Genomic DNA, 24,352 nt, shown 5'->3' on the forward strand with positions numbered 1-24,352 from the left:
CTGGGGCACTATTTAAACATCATCAGCATTGACAAAATCACCATCAGTCAATTGCAAAAGGCAGCTTTCAGGTAGATCTCAACTTACAACTGGTTGCTTAAGGACCATTCACTGTTATGATGGACTCAAAAAAAGTTACTTATGGCTCATGCTTGAAATTACAACCGCCACGCAACCCCTGTGGTCACATGAATGCATTTTGGGCTCTTGGTAACCAGCTCACATTTACAGAATAACAGAGTTGGAAGGGTTCTTGGAGATCTTCTAGTCCAAACCCTGCCAAGTAGGAATCCTGCTTCTTCTTAAAAATCTCCAGTGTTGGAGTACCCATAGGTTCTGGAGGCAACTCGTTCCACTGATTAATTGTAAATTTCTCATTAGTTCTAGGTTGCTTCACTCCTTGATTGGTTTCCGTCCATTGCTTCTTGTCCTGCCTTCAGGTCAGTGGTGGGTTCCTGCCGGATCGCACCGGATCGCATGCTCCCTTTCGGCGCTGAACCCGGAAGTACGTTCTTGCCCCGCCCCTGGCAATGGGACGACACTTGCCTGTGCTCCACCAGCTCGGCTGGGACCGGAGACGTTTCCTCAGCGGAGCGGAGCGCCTGAAAGGGTGGCAGGCTCAGCCTGCCAGGCTGCCACCGCTCCACTGAAGACATTGCTGAGCAGAGAAACGTCTCCGGTCCCAGCCGAGCTGGTGGAGCGCAGGCAAGCGTCATCCCGTCGCCAGGGGTGGGGCCAGAACGTACTTCTGGGTTCAGCGCCGAAAGGGAGCGCGCGATCCGGTACGATCCGGCAGGAACCCACCACTGCTTCAGGTGCTTTGGAGTTTAGGCTGACCCCATCTTCTTTGTGACAGCCCCTTACATATTGGAACCCTGCTAGTTGCAGTGTCCAAGAATCACATAATTGTGTTTTGCAAAGATTTTGCTGTTTTTAGCAAAAAAAAAGCCCATTGGATAAGCTGGATTTGTACTTATGATCATTTAACAACCACGTTACTGGCCTAAAAACTGCAGTTAATTACTTAACATCCATTGTAAAAATGGAGTTAAAATTGTGTCTGGTCGTGTGGTAACTCAACTTCCGACCACAATGACTTATAAGCAAAATTCCAGGCTCAACTGTGGTCATAAGTCAGCATCTACTTGTACTTGGAACAGCTTACATCTTGCAACAACACCTTTACACCATGAAAGAACATCATTTGCTAACACCAGGTCCTTGGGAAGCACTCAGTAAGCAGTTAAAAATGCCAAATCAGTTTAAATATCTGGCAGACTCTGCATCCCACCATAAGTTAATTTAAATTTATATACTGCCCAAATCCCAGCAATTCTGAGGGGTTTACCAATTGTTAAAAACATTTAAAGACAAGGAATACAAAATTGCAAAAACAATACAAGTCAAAACAGCACATGCTAATCAATTAAAAACCAATCACCATCATGTACTACCACAGCATAGCCTACCAGACCACCTACCATGAAATTTCCAGCTATTTCTCAGTTACCAGTATCCCTGGCTTTTCCCCTGTTCTCCCACTCCCTTTTGTCCCTCCATGTATCAAATACATCAAAACAGCATGTTTGGGGTCAGGCATTGGCCACATGAAACAGTTGTTCGATGCATGGAACAATCTGTGCATATTTGGCATATCCCCTGCTAAGATTTTTAATGGTTTAAAGGTTGTAAGTTGCTTTGCGGGAACCTGCTAGAGTGCTTGGTTCTTAAATGCCTTCACATGTTCCTTGCTGTTAGTGAAAAAGGCAATAATCACAGTATCTTATGCTCCCTTTATGGAATTGCCTCCTTAGAGATGTTGAAATGCTACTGAACATTTAAAAATGAGTTAAGCTTTATTTGTTGCAGTATATTACATGATTTTTCATATGCTTTCAGGGGTATTTATTCCTTGTTTTGTGTATCAATTTATTTATTGTACCGGCAATTTTTGTAAGTTTAAATGTTTAGTCACTAGTTTCTGATTGCTTGATTCTACCACAGGGGTTGAGCCATGTATGAAAAAAATGGATATCTAAAGAGCAGTTCTGTTTTCAGTTACCTGAAGCTGGGGATTTGCTTCGACGTGAAAGTCCAGGACTTTTAGATCCAGAATACCTTGTTGTTCCAGATGCATGAGAATAAGATGATTTCATAACACGGCATTCTGCAAACAACACAGAAGGACAGTAGAATAAATATTTTCAATGCACAACCACTTTAATTGAAATATTTTCAATTAAACCACCCAAAAAGGTAGACGTTCCTAAGTTACTGTTCCTAAATACTATGTTTGCCCGAAAATAAGACCTATCCCGAAAATAAACCCTAGCTTAATTTTTACATGTGTGCCTAATATAAGTGGTTGCTTGCACCAGACACCAATTGGCACATTGCACCAGTGCTGCTGCTTACGGCAGGATGCCACATGCTGCATTCCGCTGGTGCCACCGCTCATGACAGGAAGTTGCATAGTCCGTCATGCCAGTGCTACCACTCGCACGCACAATTGCACAATGTGCCATGTGGCCTCTTGCCGCGAGTGGCGGCAATGACACAATGTGCCATGTGGCGTCTGGCGGCTGCAGAACAAATCAGGCAGCAGTGCCACAGGTGTTGGGGAATTGGAAGCTTGGCTGCAGTGATCTTAAAGTAAGTGGGTAACAAATTCCCAAAAGAAAATAAGTCTCGGTCTTATTTTCAGGGGAACACGGTAGTTATTACCAAATAAACAAAACACAGCTGCTAACTCAGTGTGTAGTACTGTTGCAATAAATCCTTCCCCAAATTGTTTTAAATCTACATTTGATCAGTGGCTTCTTAATGATGCTGTAGAATAAGAGACCTGAATGTAAATTTATGTTTTTCTGTATAATTGTGGACAGGTTAACTATTCTTTTAGTACAGTGTGGATTAGTGGGATATTATAATGTTTTGGTGGATTGCTACAGACCTTGTTCCAATCAGGTAGAGTTTCACTTGTGGTGCATTAACAAACCTGTGCTGTATTATGCACAAAAAGCCTGCAGAATCATGTTTGGCACCCAAATAATTTACTGAGATGAATTAATGAGAATAAGATAACAGGCAGCATGTTCTGAAATTCCAGCTGTATATCCTTCAAATTCCCCCTTATATGTGATTTGGGGGTTGGGCTGTCTTAGTAATTTAGCAGAAAATGGATATATTCAGATTCAAAGCATCTAAACCTGAAGCTGATTAAATGCCTTAAACATTAAATCAGCAGCCAACCTACTGTCAATTGGTTAGAGACTTAAATAGTCCAATGATATCACAAGTTTAATAAATAAATAATAAATAAATATGCTTGTATATTCTGCCAGGGTGTGATCACATGAGTTATTCTATAATAGGAGATATCAAACTGGATTTCTTCAAGGGCCAGATCAATATTGTAGTTCTCCTCTGCAGGCCGGCCGGGAAGAGGAAGACAGGAAGGATACCTCCTGCAGTACCCTGCCCGCCAAAATGGGATGTGGGGGGGGGAAGGCTCACGCAGCCTGTTTTTGCTGCAGAGGCACTGCGGTCTGGTCCTTTGCTATTTCCAGGCCAGTCCCATGGGCCAGATTTAAACACCCCATGGGTTGGATCTTGCCCAAGGACCTTGAATTTGACACCCCTGCTCTATAAGAATGGATGATATATTGTCTATATTATGATCACTCAGTCAGTTAATAGATACAAATGGGTTAAATGGAATCTTACAATTCATAAAGCATTTTAGGTGTGTATACTTACCACTATGGTCCAGAACAAAATCATCTTGAGCATAACGGTATTTTTCAGGTCCGCAGGCAATAAAAACGTCATCGTCACCAAAAAAGTCTTGCAAACAGGTAACCTTTAACAAAAAAAAGCAACGTCACAAGGGGCCATAAGAGACTGAGAAACAGGCATCACATTATGCATTTATGATATGCCTTGCATAGGCAATTACTTAAACACAAATAGACAATGAATGGTAGTATATGTACAATTTCTATTTTTTTTCTATCACCCCAATATCATGACTCTGGATACTATACATGAATCTCAACAGTGATCTTAACATGAAAATAATCACATCAATAAAAATTATCAAGAACAGGTAATGGATGACATTATTCTACTAAGCAGCAGGGAAGGACCATTCCCAGCAAACTCTACGCCATAGCATTGGGGTCCCAATTCATCTGACCCATGCTCCCTCACTTCCCAAGAGTACAGCACCCTAAGAAGGCCCTCTCTGAATGACCTAAAAGGAAGAGAAGACTCATTCTGGTTAAGTCACTGTTTAAAATAATCCAGTGACATGCCATATAAAGTTTTATAGGTATAGTACTTTGAATTGGGATTGGAAGCAGCAGAGCATCCAAAAATAAGTGTCATTCTACATTTTCAGAAATAGCACATTTTACAGGTCTAACCATGCAGGAGCTGCAAGAGGCCATTGCAGCAAAAAATGGGGCCGGGGGGGGGGGTTGGGGGTGCATGCAGCTCCTGGGCTCCGTTTTCACTGGCAGAAGGCTAGCAAAACAAAGTAAAAACAAAACAAAAGGATAAATTTGAGCATACAAGAAGGGACAGGAAAGGAGAAAGAGAAAGAGGAAAGACAAAGAAAAAGAAGGGGAGATGGGAAGAGAGCAAGGAAGGAAAAATAAGGAAAGAAGGGAAGGAAGAAGAAAGGAGAATGAAGAGGGAGGGAAGAAGAAAAGGAAGGAAGGAAGGAAGGAAGGGAAGGAAGGAAGGAAGATTATGAGGGAAGATCTGAGGGAAGTCCTGCCTTAACACTTGGCCACCACATGTGCCCTGACACGAGTGATGCCCACCCCGGTCCTGAGTTCAAACACAACCCTGATGCGCCTCTCAATGAAATCGAGTTTGACACCCCTGATATAGAAGGAGAAGACAACATGATTAAACTTTATTATGTGAAAGTTATTATTCAAACAAATTTGAATAATAAGAAATTCAGTGAATGACAAAACAGGTCTAACCAATAGATTTCACTTTCAAAAAACAGTGACAGTGCTAGAGGTACAAGAATGTATATTTTTAAAAGTGTGTTAGACAAATTCATGAAGGCTACAGATAACCGAATACATGTCCAGATATATCTTTAAGAATAAAATGTTTTTGAAGGATGACTGAAAGAAATATAATATCATCTGATATGAATGCACTATAAAATAAATGTTACTTAAAGCAAAGTTCAATGTATTATTTGCTTAGCTTTCTTGGAAATTTCTTTTACACATTTTTAGCTGTCTTCTAGCATGCATTTGATATTATTTGTTTAGAAGCATTCTTAAAATTGTCCATGAATTACTGTACAACTGTATGTGGAATTTCCCCTTGAGAAGTATTTGGCAATGACAGGTAATCAAACCATCACACTGTTTCTTGAGGCTGCCTCCAGAAATTTATGATTCATTGTGAAAGATAATTTGACTCAGAACTGGACTTATGACTTTATCATGTGATTTTATTTAAGAGTACTGAGCGTTATGATTTTGCAGAGGACTCCTTCCCCTGATTATTCCTTCACTGGAAGCAAAAGTGGTGGGAAGGCATTCTTGATGGTTTCTTATAAGCTTTGTCTTCCAGCAAGTACAACTGCTTCTATTTATTTTTACAACGCAGACAAGACCTTTGATGTATGGGCATGCTTTGTCTATGGAGCTGGAGACCTACGCAAGATATTTTCTTGATGTGTTTTATTTTAAAAAAATAAGAATGATAGTTTTAATCACTTAATTTGCTACGGGCATAACTGGCAAAAAGGTAGGATATAATGTAAATCACATAAAATAAATCCCTAAATAGACTAACTGAAATAGACAATGAAACATACTGAACAGAACCGGAATTATAAACATTTTGTAAGGTAATAAGAAATGTCTTAGCACGTTTATGATATTGGGACTCGTTCATGGGAAGTTATACTTTCCTCCCTTCTGACACAAACCCTGCCATTTTAACTGGGGAATTATAATGGCAATTGATTCCATTTTACTGGCTTGTTAATATTGACTAAATAAGGAATCTGATCTGTTTTTAGTCCTGTTTTCATAGCATAGAAATTGGAACAGTCACAATATGAACTTTCCCATTTCTCCAACATCACTCGAATTATACTGGCTTCCTAAAGACAGTTTTCCATTTATCACCTCTTTATGGAAGAAAAAAGCTTATACACACAACTTTTAATGATGCTTTTAATGAAGTAAGTTTACAAATGGAGTGCTCCAAATAATTTAACAACTGAGCAAGGATGTTGAGGCCATCTACTCGCCTTCCCAAGCCGTGGTGGAAGCTGGCGTTCCCTCTCCGCGGCCTCCGCAGCTTCCACCACGGCTTAGGAAGGCAGGTAGATGGTCTCGACATAGACCATTGTAAAAAATTGGTACTTTGAGGAATCTCTTGCCTCGGACTCTGATTTTTATCGGATGCTATTTGGAACCCTGACATAGGCTTTAGCTGCAACCTGAATACTTGAGCAAGGTCGGGATGATCTCAGAATTTTTATAATAAAGGAGGAACGGAAAGCACAGCCTCCTTTGGTCTGCTCTCATTTAAAAGATTATCTCCTATTCCATCTAGATGAGCCCTAAATGATGAGAGACATTTAGGAAAGAAACTTTTGAAAAGTCTGCACACTGGTCATAATTTCAATGATCAAAACATAGATTCCCATGACAATTTAACCCACGATCATTATGACTAAACAGTAGTCTTTCTCTCCACAGCCTATATCAGTGATGGCTAACCTTTTTGTCCTTGTGTGCCAAAAGCATGCCCGTGCGCATGACAGAGCGCATGTGCATGCCCTCACCCATAATACAATGCATGTGTGACACCCCCCTGTGCGCCCTGCGCATGTGCATGAGACTCCCGTGCACTCTATTTTGGCCTAGCAGGCCCCCCTGAAGCCACCTGGGACCAAATGGGGGGGTAGGAGGAGGCGCCGCACCCCCCACATTCCCCCCGCACATGCCTACACTGTTACAGATATTATGTCTGCCTTGTGTGTAGCTTTATTCCTCTCTAGCATTCATCTCCATTGTTTAGTGATGCATTTCCTGCCTCTCTAGGATTTACCTCTATCTGCTCCTGTGAGGCACTTTCTGTTCCTGTTGGATGGCTTATATTTTTTGATTAAACAACATGCGCTGCAAAGACCTGAAAATCAGCTGGCTGATGGGAGACGCGCGTGCATGCGCAGTGGGGCTCAGCTGGGCCAACAAAGATACTTCCACATGCCACCTGTGGCATGCATGCCATAGGTTCGCCATCACCGGCCTATATAGTCAGCAACAATTGCTCTATGAAAGACGAAATAACTTTTTAAAAATAAAGAAAAACAACTTTTCCCCAATGATTTCTAAAGATAGTAAACATATTTGAGGGTTAGAGCAATATGTTTTATCTTACCTTATGAAACCTATCTCAATTTCATTTTAGAAAGCAATTATGAAAAAAAAAATCTTAATAAAAAGATGTGGACAGTGTGAAGACCCAGGCTGAAGAGTATAGATTTTTATTTTTTTAAAAAAATCTATCCAACTCTATCTAATAACACTTGCTCTTTAGTAAGTACATTAACACTTCATTCCTTTTGTCTAACAGGGAAGTTTGTATTTATTATCCATAGCAATGATAAAATATACTGGCTGGATTGAAGGAAGGCTTTTGCTGCTTGCAATAGAAAAATGCTAAAACTATGAATTCTTTTCAGCTTTCTCATACCTAATTGTACAAGGCACTAGAAAGCAGAGCAGTTGTCATGGCAGCTAATACACGGGAAAGAGCTGCCTGAATTTACAGTAAGACCATCTGCAGGCTGAAATATGCAGCACTGAGCATTTGCATGAATCTATTATCAAGTTCAGTGACAAGCTCTCTCCACCCAACATTCAATTGGCTTGAGCACAACCTCACCGACAAAAGATAGACAAAAGATAAACATCTACACTGTCTGCTTTTTTGAGGCTAAATTAACTATTAAATTCCCCTCCCCCTTAGTGAATCGTTCTGGCAAGGCAAATATTAACTCTTTCCTAGCCTGCTTGATCCACAGAAACACAACAAAATGCACAGATTCTTTTTTATAAAGATCTCCATTGTTGTTGTTTTTTAAAAAATGCCTGGCTAACAAATAACAATATTATTTAATTCATACTTTGTAAGGCTCATTGTACAGCAGCAGAAAACATATGCCAAAGAATAGTTTTCTGTTTTTCATACTCTTCTTTATCTTCCTGTTCAATCATCTCATACCAATTATATCTGCTGTATGCTTATGAATTAAAAATAGGCATAAGGAAAACACAGGGAAAATGAAGTATGAAGTTGTCTACAAACACAGGAAAATGAATATCACAATTTTTAATAAATACATGTATATCATGACCTCTGTTATGCTGAACAGAAATTAAATGTTTTGAGTGCAAAAATAGTACCAACATGTAATATTATTTTTCTCTTATTTTAAAACTTTAAAGCTTTAATAGTAATGTTCTATCTGCATTTTTAGTTAATTTCCACTGCAAATTATAAATGTATGAATTAATCCTGAGTTCACTTTTAATACACTAAAGAAGTACAAACCTTAGAATTTTTATCGTAATATTTTTATTTGCTAATCAATTCAGTGCAAGAATACCAGCAAAATATGCTACAATCTGCTGAGGGGAGACTTGCACAAAGGAAATTGTAGCTTGGTGTATACACCAGTTTTCTTTTCTAACAGAACGTCAATGAAAATTCTCAGTGATCCAGGTAGAGTCTTCTGGAAGTTGAATCAAGGCAAGTGGACTTCTATTCTTATGGTGTGAAATGTTTTGCTGCTTATCCAAGCAGCTTCTTCAGTCTGAGCAAGTTGGTTAGGTAAAGGTAAAGGTTCCCCTCGCACATATGTGCTAGTCGTTCCGGACTCCAGGGGGTGGTGCTCATCTCTCTTTCAAAACCGAATAGCCAGCGCTGTATGAAGACATCTCCATGGTCATCTGACCGTCATGACTAAACAGTAAAGGTGCACCGAACGCAGTTAACTTCCCACCAAAGGTGTTTCCTATTTTTCTACTTTCATTTTTACATGCTTTCGAACTGCTAGGTTGGCAGAAGCTGGGACAAGTAAGGTGAGCTTACTCTGTTATGTGATGCGAGGGATTTGACCTGCCAACCTGCTGACCTTTCTGATCGACAAGCTCAGCATCTTAGCCACTGAGCTACCGCGTGCCTGCAAGTTGGTTGGCTATATATGTCCTCTAGGCTGGTTTCATTTATCATCTAATCTGATCTACATTAAGAGCTTGCGCACTGGATTTATTGTGTGTCTAATCACACTTGGCCAATAAAGAATTCTATTCCCATTCCTATTCCCTTCCCTTCCATTCTATTCTGGATAAGCTCCTTAGTGAGTACATCGAAAGACATTGGGATGTAAATGTCCCAGCTCCTAAATCCTTCATCCTAGGTGGGTCATTACATGCCACCTTCCTAGTGAGCCTGTGAAGCGGTCTTCATCTTCTTGGAGACTGATGCAAGAGCAGCATAAAAATGGAGGACAGATTGATCTGAGGCCTCCACCTCTATTGAAGGAAGGATTTTCCATTTTGGCATAAATGGATTCCTTCATTCCTCTCTCAAGCCATCTATCCTCCCTATCCAGAATGTGAACATTATTATCTTCAAATAGAATTTAGACTTATATGCCACTTCACAGTGCTTTACAGCCCCCTCTAAGCGGTTAGAGTCAGCATATTGCCCCCAACAATCAGGGTCCTCATTTTACCCACTTTGGAAGGATGGAAGGCTGAGTCAACATTGAGCCTGATGAGATTCAATCTGCAAATTGCAGGCAGCCGGCAGTCAGCAGAAGTAGCCTGAAGTACTGCACTTTAACCATTGTGCCACCATGGTTCAAAAGGTAATAAATGAAAGGATAATGCTGATTCTGGTCCTGTGATCCTGTACTGGAACAACCTCTTGTGTAAAGGTTGCTTGGTTTCTCCAATGTAGAGCTCTAAACACTCCTCACTGAATTGGACTGCACAGATTACATTACTCTTCTTATGTTTTGGTGTCTGACCTTTAGGGTGGATATCCTCCCACATACATCCCTGCGGCCAATTCGCTCACACAGAGAGGGACTTCTCCTGGTGCCGTCCACTAGGCAATGCCAACGGGCGACACCAAGGAGTAGGGCCTTCTCTGTGATGGGCCCAACCCTCTGGAATGACCTCCCCCCCGACATTAGAACCACTACTGACCTCCGCTCCTTCCAGCAAAAATTGAAGACTCACCTGTTCCGATTAGCAGGCCTGGCATAATTACAACTGTCCCTCCTGGCAAATGTATTAACTGGTTATTTTAGGGGTATTGTTTTTAACTTATTGTGTGTGTTTTAGGGGTTCAAAATCCTATATTTATATATATTGCTTTGTACAGTTCTTTTAATTCCATTTTTAACCTCCTCCATTCCAACTGTACATATTCAATTTTTATTGTATTTTGATATATTTTGCATGGACTGTACACCGCCCCGAGTCCCTTTTGGGAGAGGGGGCGGTCTAGAAGCATGAATAATAAATAAATAAATAAATAAATAAATAAATAAATAAATAAATAAATACATAAATACATAAATACATAAATACATAAATACATAAATAAATAAATAAATAAATAAATAAATAAATAATGCTCCATCTCAGTGTATTGGTGGGTTGAAAGAACACAGGTATGCAGTGTTTTTTCAAAATCTGTTTTAGCTTCTTCGATATACTGGCCATGTAAGGAATAACCAAGTTCTTCCATTGACTCTGAGTCTAAGCTCTATCTGCCAGTCTTTTTAGCACCATCTTTTTGTATGTGATTAAAAAGAATAAAACAAGTGGAATCATTTTACAGGAGAATTTTGTTTTAGATGTGGATTGCAAGAGGCAGTAAAACATGGCGAGTGTGGGCCATAAGAGATCCCACACCAGATGGTGCCACTGATTTTTCTTTTATGTGACATAAAGGAGAAATATTAAGAACTGCACCCATATTTTTATTCTCATCTACTTTTTGCGGTATATTTCTTGGCAAGCAACTTGTTGAGAAAGTGTGTTTCTTAACTTTAAAAAGGATGCTGATTCTGATTTATTTCAGAAACACTTACGTATACAAATACTTTGTTTGCAACTTCTATGTACTGGTTGATGCTGAAAGCAATTTATTTTTTCTTCATTTTCACAATTTTGACTGGTAGTCCAGCCAATAGTACTTTTTAAAATAATTCATCATGTTATTATAGGATAGTTCCATCTTCCACCTCCTGGCAAACATTTTATTGGGGAATTTTAATTGTATTTGTATTTTAACTAAGAATTGTACAGTATATTTTTTACCTCCTCCGTCTACGTCTACGTTTACGTCTATGTCTACGTTCATGTCTAAATATTTGTATATGGTTTTAACATGACTGTACACTGCCCCGAGTCCTGCCTAGGAAAGGGTGCGGTCTAGAAATAAAAGTTTATTACTATTATTATTATTATTATTATTATTATTATTATTATTATTATTATTATTATTATTATTATTATTATTATTAGCATTGACTGAATTTTTAAAAAGTGATTACAATGGCTAACAGTAATATCAACGAATTAATATTTATTTACAGGTATGGATTTTAAAAAGCGTCTGTACAAGGAGAAAATGTGAATGTTCCTAGACATTTTCCCACTAAAACTAGTCTTCCAACCATTCTTTAAACATATTCGCCATGTTAATTTATTATTTAATATTATAGATCTGTTTCTATATGTTCTGGAATATTCCCATTCAGAACAGATTTTTATTGTACAAATTTTGCTTAAGAAGGACGCTCACAACTCAATTACCCTAAAAGCTAAATCCAAGTAATCCTGGCTGTCTATCCTTATAAAGCTAAGAGCTTGCTTCTAGAGTTCTGGTAAGTGGAACCATTCCAAGCTAGCTGCATTACTTCCAAGATGCAAACATAATAGATTCCTGAATCTGGCACATCTCCAAGTAAATGAAAACAAGGTTCTACTGTTTAAAGACAAATACTGAAGAGCATTCCATCTTTGAAAGGAAAGGAAGCTTCAATGGAAAAGAAAACCATACTCAGATCCAGATGTGAGTTACAATAAAACATCAATCAAGCAGAGATATTGAAATGCCCATTTTGTACAAGATATAATGCTTTCTGTGGCCTTGGATAAAATTCACATTAAGAAAACAGGACGTGGACTAACATTTTGCAAGAGGAAATGCTGTTTGGAAGACAAAGGAAAGGAAGTCTAAGTGTACAGGACACTCAATAATAATTGGAAATGTATGTGCTGAACAATACTACCTAATTAAGCAATGATTAAGTAAATCGTGTTCATAGGATTTGCTGAAGTAGAATGGGAGGATAGTTAAGAATAATATTTTACATTTAGACATGGATCCTTCTGCAAGTTATTGCAATAGATAACTACAATCTTTAAGAAAACATGTTTCATTCATCAAGTACAATTCAGAACAGATATTTAAATTTAAGGCAAATATTACTGTACTAATGTATCTTCTCTGAAGCTTATAAACCAAAGTTGCATTAACAGCTAAATTGTTTTGTGGCTCATAATTCTTTCCCATTAATTTCTTTTTTTAGTGTAATTATACTAACCTTTGATAAATATATATTTCTGATTACAATTATATGTCTGCTTCACTTTAAAGAGCATCTCTACAAGACATTCATCATAGTTTTGATTCTATATGAATCATTAAAATAGCTGAAATTTTACAAGCTTTTGAGACAGTTTCCAAAACTGCATGCTTAGTTTCATTGAAATATTTTTTTCAAGTCCTTTGCAAAGTCTTACAAAAATGTGATCCATGACTTAAGATGTTACGGTGGACAATGGCAAACATTTTGAGGGAATTTCTTAAATAGGCTAGTTCATTCTAAGCTGAAAGGAGATTTACATTGTTCTCTCATAGCATTAAAATATCTCTATGTCTAATATACCTTGTAGATTATATTGTGGAAATTATGGAATGCTACTTCTTCTTTTTTAAAAAGCCTTCAGAAATTTCTAAAAAGATAAGATATTTTTCTAAAGACTGATTCAGCATACAACAAGGAATGGTCATTTCCTCAATCTATAACCTTCTGAATGAATGAATGAATGAATGAATGAATGAATGAATGAATGATAAATAAATAATAAATAAATAAATAAATAAATAAATAAATAAATAAATAAATAAATAAATAAATAATAATAAATAAATAAATAAATAAATAAATAAATAAATAAATAAATAAATAAATAAATAAATAAATAAATAAATAAATAAATAAATAAATAAATAAATAAATAAATACTCCAGAAACTGATGTCCCACAAGAAACTAGTACAGAACAAAACTAACCTTGAAATGAGACTTAGGAACTGCCAAACATGAATAGCAAACATGCACTGCATTCAAGGAAACAGAACAATCTTTCTGTTCTGGAAGAGTTCTATAAGTAACAGGGGTGGATGTTTAAAAAGCAAGAGTAAAGACTTACTGGCTACAGGAAATGTTTAGAAGCTGCAATTTCTTTCAAAGGAAATGTTACAAAGTGCTGACTGAAAGGTGCCTAAACTTTGGACATCTGCCATTTTCACTACTTTCTTATTTTGAACCTGAAAACAATTGCTAAAAATAAAAAGAATCCACAACTTTTCACTCTCCTTGCTTCCTTCCTCACCTGTTACACTAATGAATCAATGGAGATAACTGCATCTTAAGTGCTTCTACAATTGTTAACAATTTGGCCTTTATGTGCAATAAATTCACTATTTAAAAATTGCAAATATACTTAACTTTATATTATTATCATTAGTAATTTTTCTTACCTGTTTCCCATCCAATGTGCAAATTCTCTTGACAATGCCTGAATCTAACTTAATAGCTTCTGTTATGTCAGTCAACACTTGGTCAAAGGAATGAGCAGTTTTTTTATTCAGCAAAATTCTCACAGCTTTCCGTGGCTTCACTCCACTGCGTATAACAGTTACCAATTTAGGCTTAATGAAGTCTTTGCTCTCTCTTATTTCACTTTTTGCAGATGTTAAAGATGTGAAGGATCGAGATGACCCAGATTTTATGTTGACAGACCAATTTGGATTAACATTCTTAGTATAATCAACTTTCCGAAATGGCTCATTGGAAGCGCATACATAACTTTCACCTAGGGAGGAGGAAAAAGAAGAAATAAGGAAGATATTATTTCTTTTGTTCTCACTCGATATGCTTTCTATAACCAGTTACCTATACATGTGTGTAAATGTCATTGGAGTATTTGCAGATGCTTAATTTTTGAAATAGTCCAAAGGTAAAGAAAGGTGTTAATAAAACTATGACATTCAAGGAAAACTTTCTGGGTTAAGTTAGTAATACCAAACCCAGCATTTTTTTTTCTTAGAATAACAAATATACATCATTAGGAAGGTGACAAAGAGAGTATTAAGCAAAAAGAGATCTTACATTTTGTTAAAGGCAAGAACTAATATCAGTGATGGGCTTCCAAAATTTCAGCAACGGGTTCTCTGTTTGGTTGCTGGGTAGGCGTGGCCGTAGTGGCTATGGCCTAGTTAGCCTCCCCCACCACAGCAAGTAGGGCATTTTCACCTTCCCCAGGCTCTGGAGGCTTTCCTTGAGCCTCTGGGAGGGTAAAAACTGCCTCCCCTGGGCTCCAGAGGCCTTCTGGGAGGCCCATTTTTCTTCCTCGCTGACCCTCTGTGCAGACCCTGCACTTACTTCACATCCAAAACGGGCCACGTGGAGAGTCCTGGAAGGGGTGTGGTGGAGTGACAGGGGCAGGGTGGGTGTGGCCAGCCTGGGGTGGGATTTGGAGGTTCTCCAAACCGACCATAACGTTAGCCTACCCCTGACTAATATTCAATAGCCTGCTGACTTTTTTACTGGGCTATTAGTCCTTGATAATAAGAACTACTAGTGTAGAATTTACACTACATTCCTATTTGAAACGAAAACAATGCAGTAGTTTCTCCAGTGCTATGGATTTGGCAGGCATTGGTGTTAAATATTCAAGAAATTATTTCCTATTTATACAGTGTTTTCCAACTCAATCCTAGCAATTTCAGATATACGTATGGCCTCACAATGAACCTGAAAGGTACTTTGCTTATAACCATAGACTACATAGAAATAGAGGTGTCTTTCTCCGTTATGCCCTCTCTACTAGAACAACATAGAAAACAGATTGGAACCATCCTTGTTAGGATTCCAAAAAGCCATAGGAGCTTGCTTTTCCATAGGGCATAAGTAGCACCCTGTACTGGTGTTCATAATTGATTATGTTTCTGGAATATAAGGCACTCACACTTATGATCAGAATGATATATGCACTTTTTAAAAACAAACAAATGACATTCACTTCATTCTTATTCAGTTTCAACAAACAGCCCAGACCTATAAATTCTGCATTCTTAAAGTAGCTAGTAATTACTCAGCATTTTGTGAAAGAAGAGGCAGAATTTATTAGTAATCTATCTAGCCATGACAGCCAATCAAAATAATAGAGAAGCGCTGGATTTACAGTTCTTGCTAGTAAGTTCCTCCTATTCAAAGGAATCTAAAGGGTGAATAGGGAATGTAGAATCAGTGTAATAATGTAAGGCTGTTACTTTAAGTTACCTAGATAAATACATTAATATAAACCAAAAGTTCTTAAATTGAATGTCATTGTCCTGGGAGGGCAGCCACTTGGGATAAAAGTCACAAAAATGAAACACTATCAAAATCCTCTCTGACTTGCCCTATAAATGACACCGCCAGTGTCACTTCCTCTAAGCCCCATCAGAGCACTGGAAGTAAGCCATTGGCAAGGACAATGCGGCACTAATTTGGAGCCTGAAGTGGCCTGGTCTGTTACCTAACTGGAAACAACCTTCTTTTCGTATTTAACCATATCACTGCATTATACCGTTTCCCCCAAAATAAACCCTCCCCAGATAATAAGCCCAATTAAGCTTTTGAGTACATGCGCTAAAATAAGCCCTCCCCCCAAAATAAGCCCTCCCAAAAATATTGCAACACAGAAGCAGCCATGAGGTGACCACACTGGCTGCCGCCTGCACCTCAAAAATAATAAGACCTCCCCGAAAATAAGGCCAAGCTCTTATTTGGGGGGGGGGTCAAAAGAAAATAAGACCCTGTCTTATTTTCGGGGAAACACGGTATTCAGCCAACATAAGCAATACTACAGGCTGTTTGGTAGGGAAAAAATGTTCTTTCTCAATGTAACTGATTCTTCACTCCTTATTAAGTCCCATCCAACTCTTCACTTGATTCTCATTTGACTAATATTTACAAATGAGATTTCAAATTATGCATGTTTGTTACAGACCTCTCCCAAAACGCAGAGAGGAATTGGGTGTGATTTTTCTTCCAGGAATACGTAGCACTTCACACAGTATGTTTTTATAAGAGAAATTTGTGCAGACAGAAATACTACATGGATATGGAAGGAAACCTTGCAGTGGCCAGCATGACCTCTTCCTTCCTTTGTTTTCTCCCCTGGGATCTTAAACCATCGGAAAAGCATTGCACTGCACCTGGTTTCCAATTATAAAAGGAAAATGCTGAGAGCTCCGGATTATCTCTGCGTGGGTGTGTTTGGAGAAAGATTTGTGTTGTGTGAGAGAACAGAAAGAAAGGAAGAAGATGTAGCCAACAGAGGGAAGCAACTGTCAGCTCAACAGGCAACTGACAAGTAAAGGAAGAGCGAGCTTAATGTTCAGCAAGCCAGAAGCAAATAAGGTGAAGGGAAAAGTGGAGCCCAACAGCTTTACCACTCTAGCAGCTGGTCTGGCATTTGGCTTTTCTCGCTTCTGCACAGGCTGAGAAACTGCTTCAGCAATGGTTCAGAGCACCAGGTGACAGTAAAAGAGGTCAACTTGAATGTGGTTAAATGATGGCTAAAGACTTTGGTGTAAATTCAATCAACAGAACTGTTATATATGATTTATAAGAATAAGGAATAGCTGTTAGTATAAGTAACAGTGTAAGCTTAATAACAAGTGGTAAGATAGAAGTTAGGACAATAAGTTTGTTAAGTTTTCTGTAATAAAAGTCTCCCTGAAAACACAGAAGATAAAAACAATCAGTTTGTTGCTGGCCTGTACTGTTTCCTCAAAATATTCCTTTGCATTTAGAGGCAGTATTGAGATGGCACAGCACCCAAGCAAGCCACATGCCAGTCTTCAGTGGAAACAAAAATAGAACCAGGAAAATGGAGTTTGGTCCTAGAAGAATTGGAGGTCTACAAAAGATTGTCAATATTTTCAGTATCACTCTCTAGATATATATATATCCATATATTAGAGGTTGTGTAAAGGACACAGTGATGTGAGCTTGTTGATCAGAAAGGTCAGACCATGGAGACATCTTCAGACAGCGCTGGCTCTTCGGCTTTAAAATGGGGATGAGCTCTGCCCCCTAAAGTTGGGAACGACTAGCACGTATGTGCGAGGGGAACCTTTACCTTTAATTTTAAGGCGGAAGAATTGGTTGGAGATGAGGCAAATCCTAAAACCTAAATACCACTGCAAAGAAAAGCAATTTCATTTGATGCCTGAGTATGGATGAGGAGACATATGATTAGGCAGCAAGATGAGAAAAAGAATAGCCAGAAGGGAAGAGGATTAGATTGTGGAGAGAATCTGAATGGCTAGAAAGAGACTGCTTAGAAAGAGAGAAGAAAGGAAAAGAGAAGAAAGAAGAGAAGAAGGCTAGAAAGAGAGAACAAAGAAGGAAGGAATTTGTTTGAGGGGAAACTCAAATCCATCCAGTCTTCTCAAACACACAAACATTAAACTTTGCCTAGTGGAAATAAAGGACTTAAATATGTGAGAATCTTCAAACTTTCATAGGAAAAATATAGAATCATTCTTTGTAATATTTGACTAGATTGCAGTTGCTTGGAAATGGCCCAAGGAAGAGTAGATAATTTGGCTAGTTCTATGTTTAACAGGAAAAGTATAAATATGGCTCCCTTCAGGAGAAGTCTGACTATAATCGAGTAAAGAGGGATGCATTGAATAGATATGAAGTACTGACAAATGTTTAGGCAATATTCCCAACTTACCGTATTTTTCGGAGTATAAGACGCACCAAGGTATTGAAGAGGTAAATTAAAAAAAAATAGGTAGGTAGATATAGGGAGAGAGAGGGAGAGAAAGAGAGAGAAATATAGTAGGTAGAGAGAGAGAGAGAGAGTAGGTAGGTAGGTAGATGTTTCCAGGTGTATTTATCCATGTGATGGAGAAGGAAATTGCTGACAATCTGCAGCACCTAAGATTTTATTTCTGCTGACACAGCACTTGATCAATGTAATTCTCATTAATCAGTTAAAGAGCTTTCCAAAAGGGGGGAAAAAAGTTTTTGCATTCTGCAAACCTCCCAAAAATGGCCTTTTAAAAAAAAGGCATGAATAGCCTTGGAGGGGGGGCTTGCAGAGTGCTCCTGGGGGGAGGAAGCAAAAACGAGCAAAAAACAGCCTGTTTTCCATGAAAACAGGCCTGTTTTTTTGTCAAAAAAATTGCATGCATAACCTTATGGAGACTTATAGAGTGATGCTGAGGGCTTGGAGGGGGGGGGGAGAACGGCCCATTTTTTGCTCATTTCTGCCCTCCCCAGTCCCCCATGAGCTCTCTGAAAGCCTCCATAAGGGTACGCACAGGCATTTTGGTGAAGGGGGTGGGGCTTCAGGAGGCAAAAAATGCTGTATTCGATGTGTAAGATGCTCCCAGATTTTTGGCCTCTTTTTTGAGGAAAAAGGTGCGTCTTATACTCCAAAAATATGGTACATGAAGGAGATAATTGTGAACAAGACTAGAAGATTTAGGATGAAAGTGGTTAAACCCAGAAACATGTGGTAAGAGGATTGGATGGAATTGTGTTAGCATATTTTATCTAATTTTGCCATCTTCTGTTTCTGAACGCTGCATCCCTTGCAAAGGATTACGGTTCTTAGCATCATTAAAATCTGAAAAGGACAGAAAAGGGTTTGAAATTGGAAAAGGACCAAGGAGTTGTCAAGTGTTGACTGGCAAAGTAACACTGGGAAAAAAAGAGATGGCATAGGAAATTTTCCTGTTTAGGAGGCAATAAGATACCTACTGGAAATATAAAATACTATACCAGTGTAAACCAGCGCATATGCTTCCAACACATTCAGCATTATGGGGATAATGGGCATTCAAAGATAGACAAATGTTTTGCATAAGGCTGATAAAAGTAGAAGACATCCAATAAATAGAGAATTTAACTCTGCCCTGGGATTTAAATAGAGGACAGGAGCAAAGATTCCTTACTGAAAGAAGCAGCAAAAGAAGGAAACAAGGATAAGGAAAACATGAATCGCATTATTAAGTTACTAAAATTTAACTTAATGTTACAAAGTAGATATCAATAAAACTTTTTTGGCAGATAGTTAATGTTAAGTAGGTATGTTGATCAATTCTAAATAAAGAATGTTTTTCTCCTCCCTCCTTTTATGCCACCAGATTAGAAAAACAAGTTTCACACCAATTTTTGCAAATAAATGTGAGTCAGTCTGAAATAATTTGCTATAGTGATTGCATGTTAATTAACTCACACTCCTACACACAAACTAAACCCCATTTATTTTAGTAACTCAAATCTATCAGAACTCTTTTCTGTTTTCTTTCAAAGCAACCAGATAAATATGTGAACTGCAGGGAATTATGGTATAAGGTTCCTGCTAGCAAATCAAATTTTGACTCATCCATAAAGCTTAATGGTCTATTATAAAGGTTAGGTGGAAAAAGAAATAATATGTATTGTCTTACACTCCTAAGGTGGAATATGATTTCAAAATAATGGATATTATTATTTTTAAATAAATTATGCAGCTGAAATAGTTACTCCCTGGAATAAACTTAAGTGCAGTCTCTCAGTTTAGTTTGAAGCAGTATTAACAAACTTTCAAATTTCATCTATAAAAATAAAAATGATACATCACATATTATTTCTAAAATAGGAAAAAATGTGAAAAAATATTTAGCATAATCTGGTTAATTCTTCCTTAAGAAACCAGGAAACCTATGGTATCTTAAAACTTACACAAATATTTATAGATCAGAGTTTGCTGCACAAGTTGCATAATGTGTTACCTACATGGGACAATTTAATCATTATTATAATAGCATCTTATCTGGGTTCATGGATAAAGGCTGTTGTAAAATTTCATTTATTAATCTGAAACTAGAATCTACACTATGCTGCATCTTTCTTTGGAACTAGATAGTGTACAAAAATATTTATTATTATGAGGGAGTCAAACTATTCTCCAAAGCACCTCAGGGTAGAACAAGAAGCAATGGGTGAAAACTAATCAAGGAGACAAGCAACTTAGAACTGGGGAGAAATTTCCTGATAGAACAAATAATCAGTGGAACGACTTTGAGGAATACTTTGCCTTGGACTCTGATTTAATTTTGGATGTTATTTGGAACGCTGACACTTGCCTCCACAAGTTGTAAATGCTCCAACACTGGAAGCTTTTAAGAAGATGTTGGATAACCATTTGTCTGAAGTGGTGTAGGGTTTCCTGCCTAGGCAGGGAGTTGGACTAGAAGACCTCCAAGGTCCCTTCCAACTATGTTATTCTATTCTATTACTTACTACTAAACAAAAAAAGTGTGCATCCAGCTGCCAGTGAGACACCCCCAAGTCTGCTGTCTACAGCAGGGATTCCCAACCCTCAGTTTATGGATCAGCACTAATCCGCAGCATGCAAGGAACGGGGCTATGCAAAAACAAACAAAGCCCCATCCGCAGGATGTAGGCAGCACACGAAACCCTGCCCCCTCCAATCCATGGAACAATCTCTTTCTATGGATTTGGTCCCTGGTGCCTAAGAGTTTAGGGGCTGCTAGTCTACAGCACAGATATCTACAGCTTGCTAGAACCAACATTCTGACCCAAGAGAACCCATTCCGGGCAGGAAGAAACTAAATCTGACCAAATGTGTCAGCTCTGCTTTAACGTTGTCTATATGACAATTTCATACAGGGCCTAAACATATAGTCTACAGAATTATGGATTCATATTTCTGCTCTTAATAATATTAAATAGCAATAGCAATAGACTTATATTCTGCTTTACAGTTGCTTTACAGCTCTCTCTAAGTGGTTTACAAAGTCAGCATATTGCCCCCAACAATTTGGGTCCTCATTTTACCAGGATGGAAGGCTGAGTCAACCTTGAGCCTGGTGAGATTTGAACTGCCAAATTGCAGGCAGACGGCAGTCAGCAGACATAGCCTGTAGTACCGCACTCTAACCACTGCACCATCATGGCTCAGTAAATCCTGGAACATGAGGATCAAAATTGAGCACTTATTTAAAAAAGAAATTCAGCAGCACTATTGATGCTATAACATTAATTATTAATGTTATTATCAACCATGATTAGAACCCTCAAAGAAATACCTAAAAGACTCCCTCTATATTTGAGAATTTTAAATTTATTTTTCCTGAACATCCTAATTTTAAAAAATAACCCTCCTGGTTTGGAACTTCCTACATCCTACATTACCAAATGAGACCCAGATTGTTGGGGACAATATGCTGACTCTGTAAAAGCTTAGAGAGGGCTGTAAAGAACTATAAAGCAGCATATTGAATGCTATTGCTATTCTTAGGAGCTATTTTAATAATTTTTGAATTATTACGGTATTCTTTTTGTAAAAAAAAAAGAAACTAAATCCAAACAAAAATATGACAATATTCAATAAGCTAGAGGGCCTGTCATTAACTTTTAAATACCAATTTTTGAATAAAGGTACAGCAAGGGGAAGATTTCATTATGAAAGAAACAAGTAACAATGAAACAAATGATTTCACTGTAGAAATGATTGATGACAAAGAACTTGTTTTTACAATCATGTATGCAAGGTGTGTATATCTGTGTATGATGCACACACATATGCAGTATCTCAGTTCATCAGTGTATATATATTATCAGTTATCTAAATGATCACATAATAAGATAGCTGCCTCTCTGTCCTGCATTTCCCTCTCAACCCCAGATACATTTGTAACTCATAGTTCACATACTTTACATAATAAGGCTGCTAGTCTTTAAGTTGCTACAATGATTGTGATCAACAAATGTAGCAATTGCATTTTTTAAAATTTAACAGTAACTTTTTAAAACAATAGTTATTTTTTTTCCAACCTATCTTTTTTTGACTGATTTCCAAGATTACAACAATGTGGACTAGAAGTAGTTACTTTTATAGCATGCCCTTACAACTGTTAAGCAATAATTCTGAGAAAACAGCTTTATAAAAAGCCAATTAAGGAATTCTTAAAACTTAGACATATATCCCCTGAAATTGGTCCACTAATCCATCTAATCCAATGAAAACACAATGTCCAGAGATTTTCAGACAGCAGTTCTCTGGCCTTAGCTAGACATGACAGCGTTGAACCTACTCCACTATTAAACTGCAAGCTTTTTTAAACGATAAACAGCTCTTCATAGTTATAAAGGTAAAGGTTCCCCCTGTCCAGTTGAGCCCGATGCTAATGAGTAGTGCTCATCTCTGTTTCTTAGTTGAGGAAGCCAGCATTGTCTGAAGACATTTCCATGGTCATGGGTCAGCATGGTTATACACCGAGGCACAAGGAATACTGTTAGCTCCCTACCGAAATGATGCCTATTTATCTACTTGCATTTGCAAGCTGGTGCAAGGAGTGGCAGCTGAGCAGATGACAAGCTCAGCGCCTTTAGCTGCTGAGCCACCACTCCCCTTCTTCATTGTTATATTCCTCCTTAAAGAGAAGCTTATTTAATTTTCTATATAATGTATGGGGCCTTCTTGAACAATATATATCTTAAGTTGATGTTACTGCTAATGTTTCTACTGGTGCAGTAAAGCACTAATGAATCATGATAGATAAAAGACTTAAATCCAATGTTTTTTTCTGTTATTGAGTTATGTGATCATTTTCAAATATCAGTTGGAAATTGTACCCTACCACTATCATAAATATTTTTGTACACAACCAGTGCTCAAACTTTCTATTCAGGAAGCTATGCAATATTATATCTTATGATCCAAGGATAAATCATAGCTGTTTTCCTTTTAACAGATACATTTCCACCTGCAGTATTCTAAAACAAGAACTGACAATCTGCTATGACCAAAACCCTTTTGGTACTCCTCAGGAGTCTCTTTGACCACACAAGTAATCTTTTTGACCATATGAATAGTTCTCGACTTATGACACGTGACTTAACAAATGTTTGAAATTATAATTGACTTGAAAAAAGTTGCTTATAACTTATCTTTAAAGGTATGACTGCCACACAACCTCTATATGTGTGATCACATTTTGTGATATTTTTCTAGCCAAAACATCCATTGAAAAGATAGTGAATCACATGATTGTAAGTATAAAACTAACAGCTGTAGTGATTTACTTAACATCCATCATAAAAAAACATGGTAAAATTGAGTCTGATCACATGATAAATCAACTTACAATCACAATGGCTCACAATCAAAATTCTAATTGTGGTTAATTGTGATCATAAATTGAAGACTACCTGTAGTGTTTGATCTTAGTGATATGATGTTTAAATCATTTCCTTACATTTGAAGAAGGGAGCATTTGGAAACAATCGTGCAAGTTTTAAAAGAGAGTATCCCTTCTCAGTGTTTTGGCTGAAATCAATTGTAAAATAGAGTAGTGGATTTCAGTTTGATTATGAAGATTATGAATGTAAGCATAATCAATCTGTCAACCTCACTCCTTGTCCTCCAAAATCAGTAAACATTGGTAAATATAATTATGAACCTGTATAAGATTATTATACCATTAAATGTGGTAAAGTTACCAGTATTGCAATTTTACTTTATCTTGCTTGATGTCATGTGAAACCACAAGCTTTGGCTACACAAAGGTATTAGTTGTTTAGATGCCACTTAATATGCAATAGCTAGATAATACACTGCAACTGTACAGTACAGTAAAATATTTATAAAGTAGAAGTAGGAAAACAATACCAGTGGACAGAAGGGTATTTCCTCCAGACACCTAGCAGAAAATATACAACTTTAGAGCCTGAAGGAGTTTGATTAAGGCTCCAGATTTATTTAAACACGCCCAAATAAACATCAAGCATGTGTACTGAGGATTATACATTTTCATACAGATTTTTTTAAAAAAAATATAAATACAAAATAATATTTAAGAAAAAAATCTACCCAATTCTTGCAGATCAGGTCTACATTCTC

At 37.7% G+C, this 24,352-nt stretch overlaps 1 protein-coding gene across 5 annotated transcripts in view; it reads right to left on the bottom strand.

Annotated features, from left to right (window-relative positions):
- The window catches only part of DCLK2 (doublecortin like kinase 2), a 104,536-nt gene that overhangs the window by 77,083 nt on the left and 3,101 nt on the right, over positions 1–24,352 (bottom strand). For all 5 annotated transcript variants that reach the window (XR_014175891.1, XR_014175892.1, XR_014175893.1 and 2 more), the window contains exons 2-4: positions 13,911–14,245; positions 3,760–3,862; positions 2,063–2,167 (exon numbers count right to left, since the gene is read on the bottom strand). Coding sequence is in view for 2 of the 5 variants with exons in the window: in XM_081959511.1 (XP_081815637.1) it covers positions 2,063–2,167; positions 3,760–3,862; positions 13,911–14,245 (543 nt within the window). In the remaining 3 variants the exon portion in view is untranslated. The remainder of the gene's footprint in view (positions 1–2,062; positions 2,168–3,759; positions 3,863–13,910; positions 14,246–24,352) is intronic.

The sequence above is a fragment of the Natrix helvetica genome, assembly GCF_964273705.1.
Source record: "Natrix helvetica genome assembly, chromosome: 7".
Lineage (NCBI taxonomy): Eukaryota > Metazoa > Chordata > Lepidosauria > Squamata > Natricidae > Natrix > Natrix helvetica.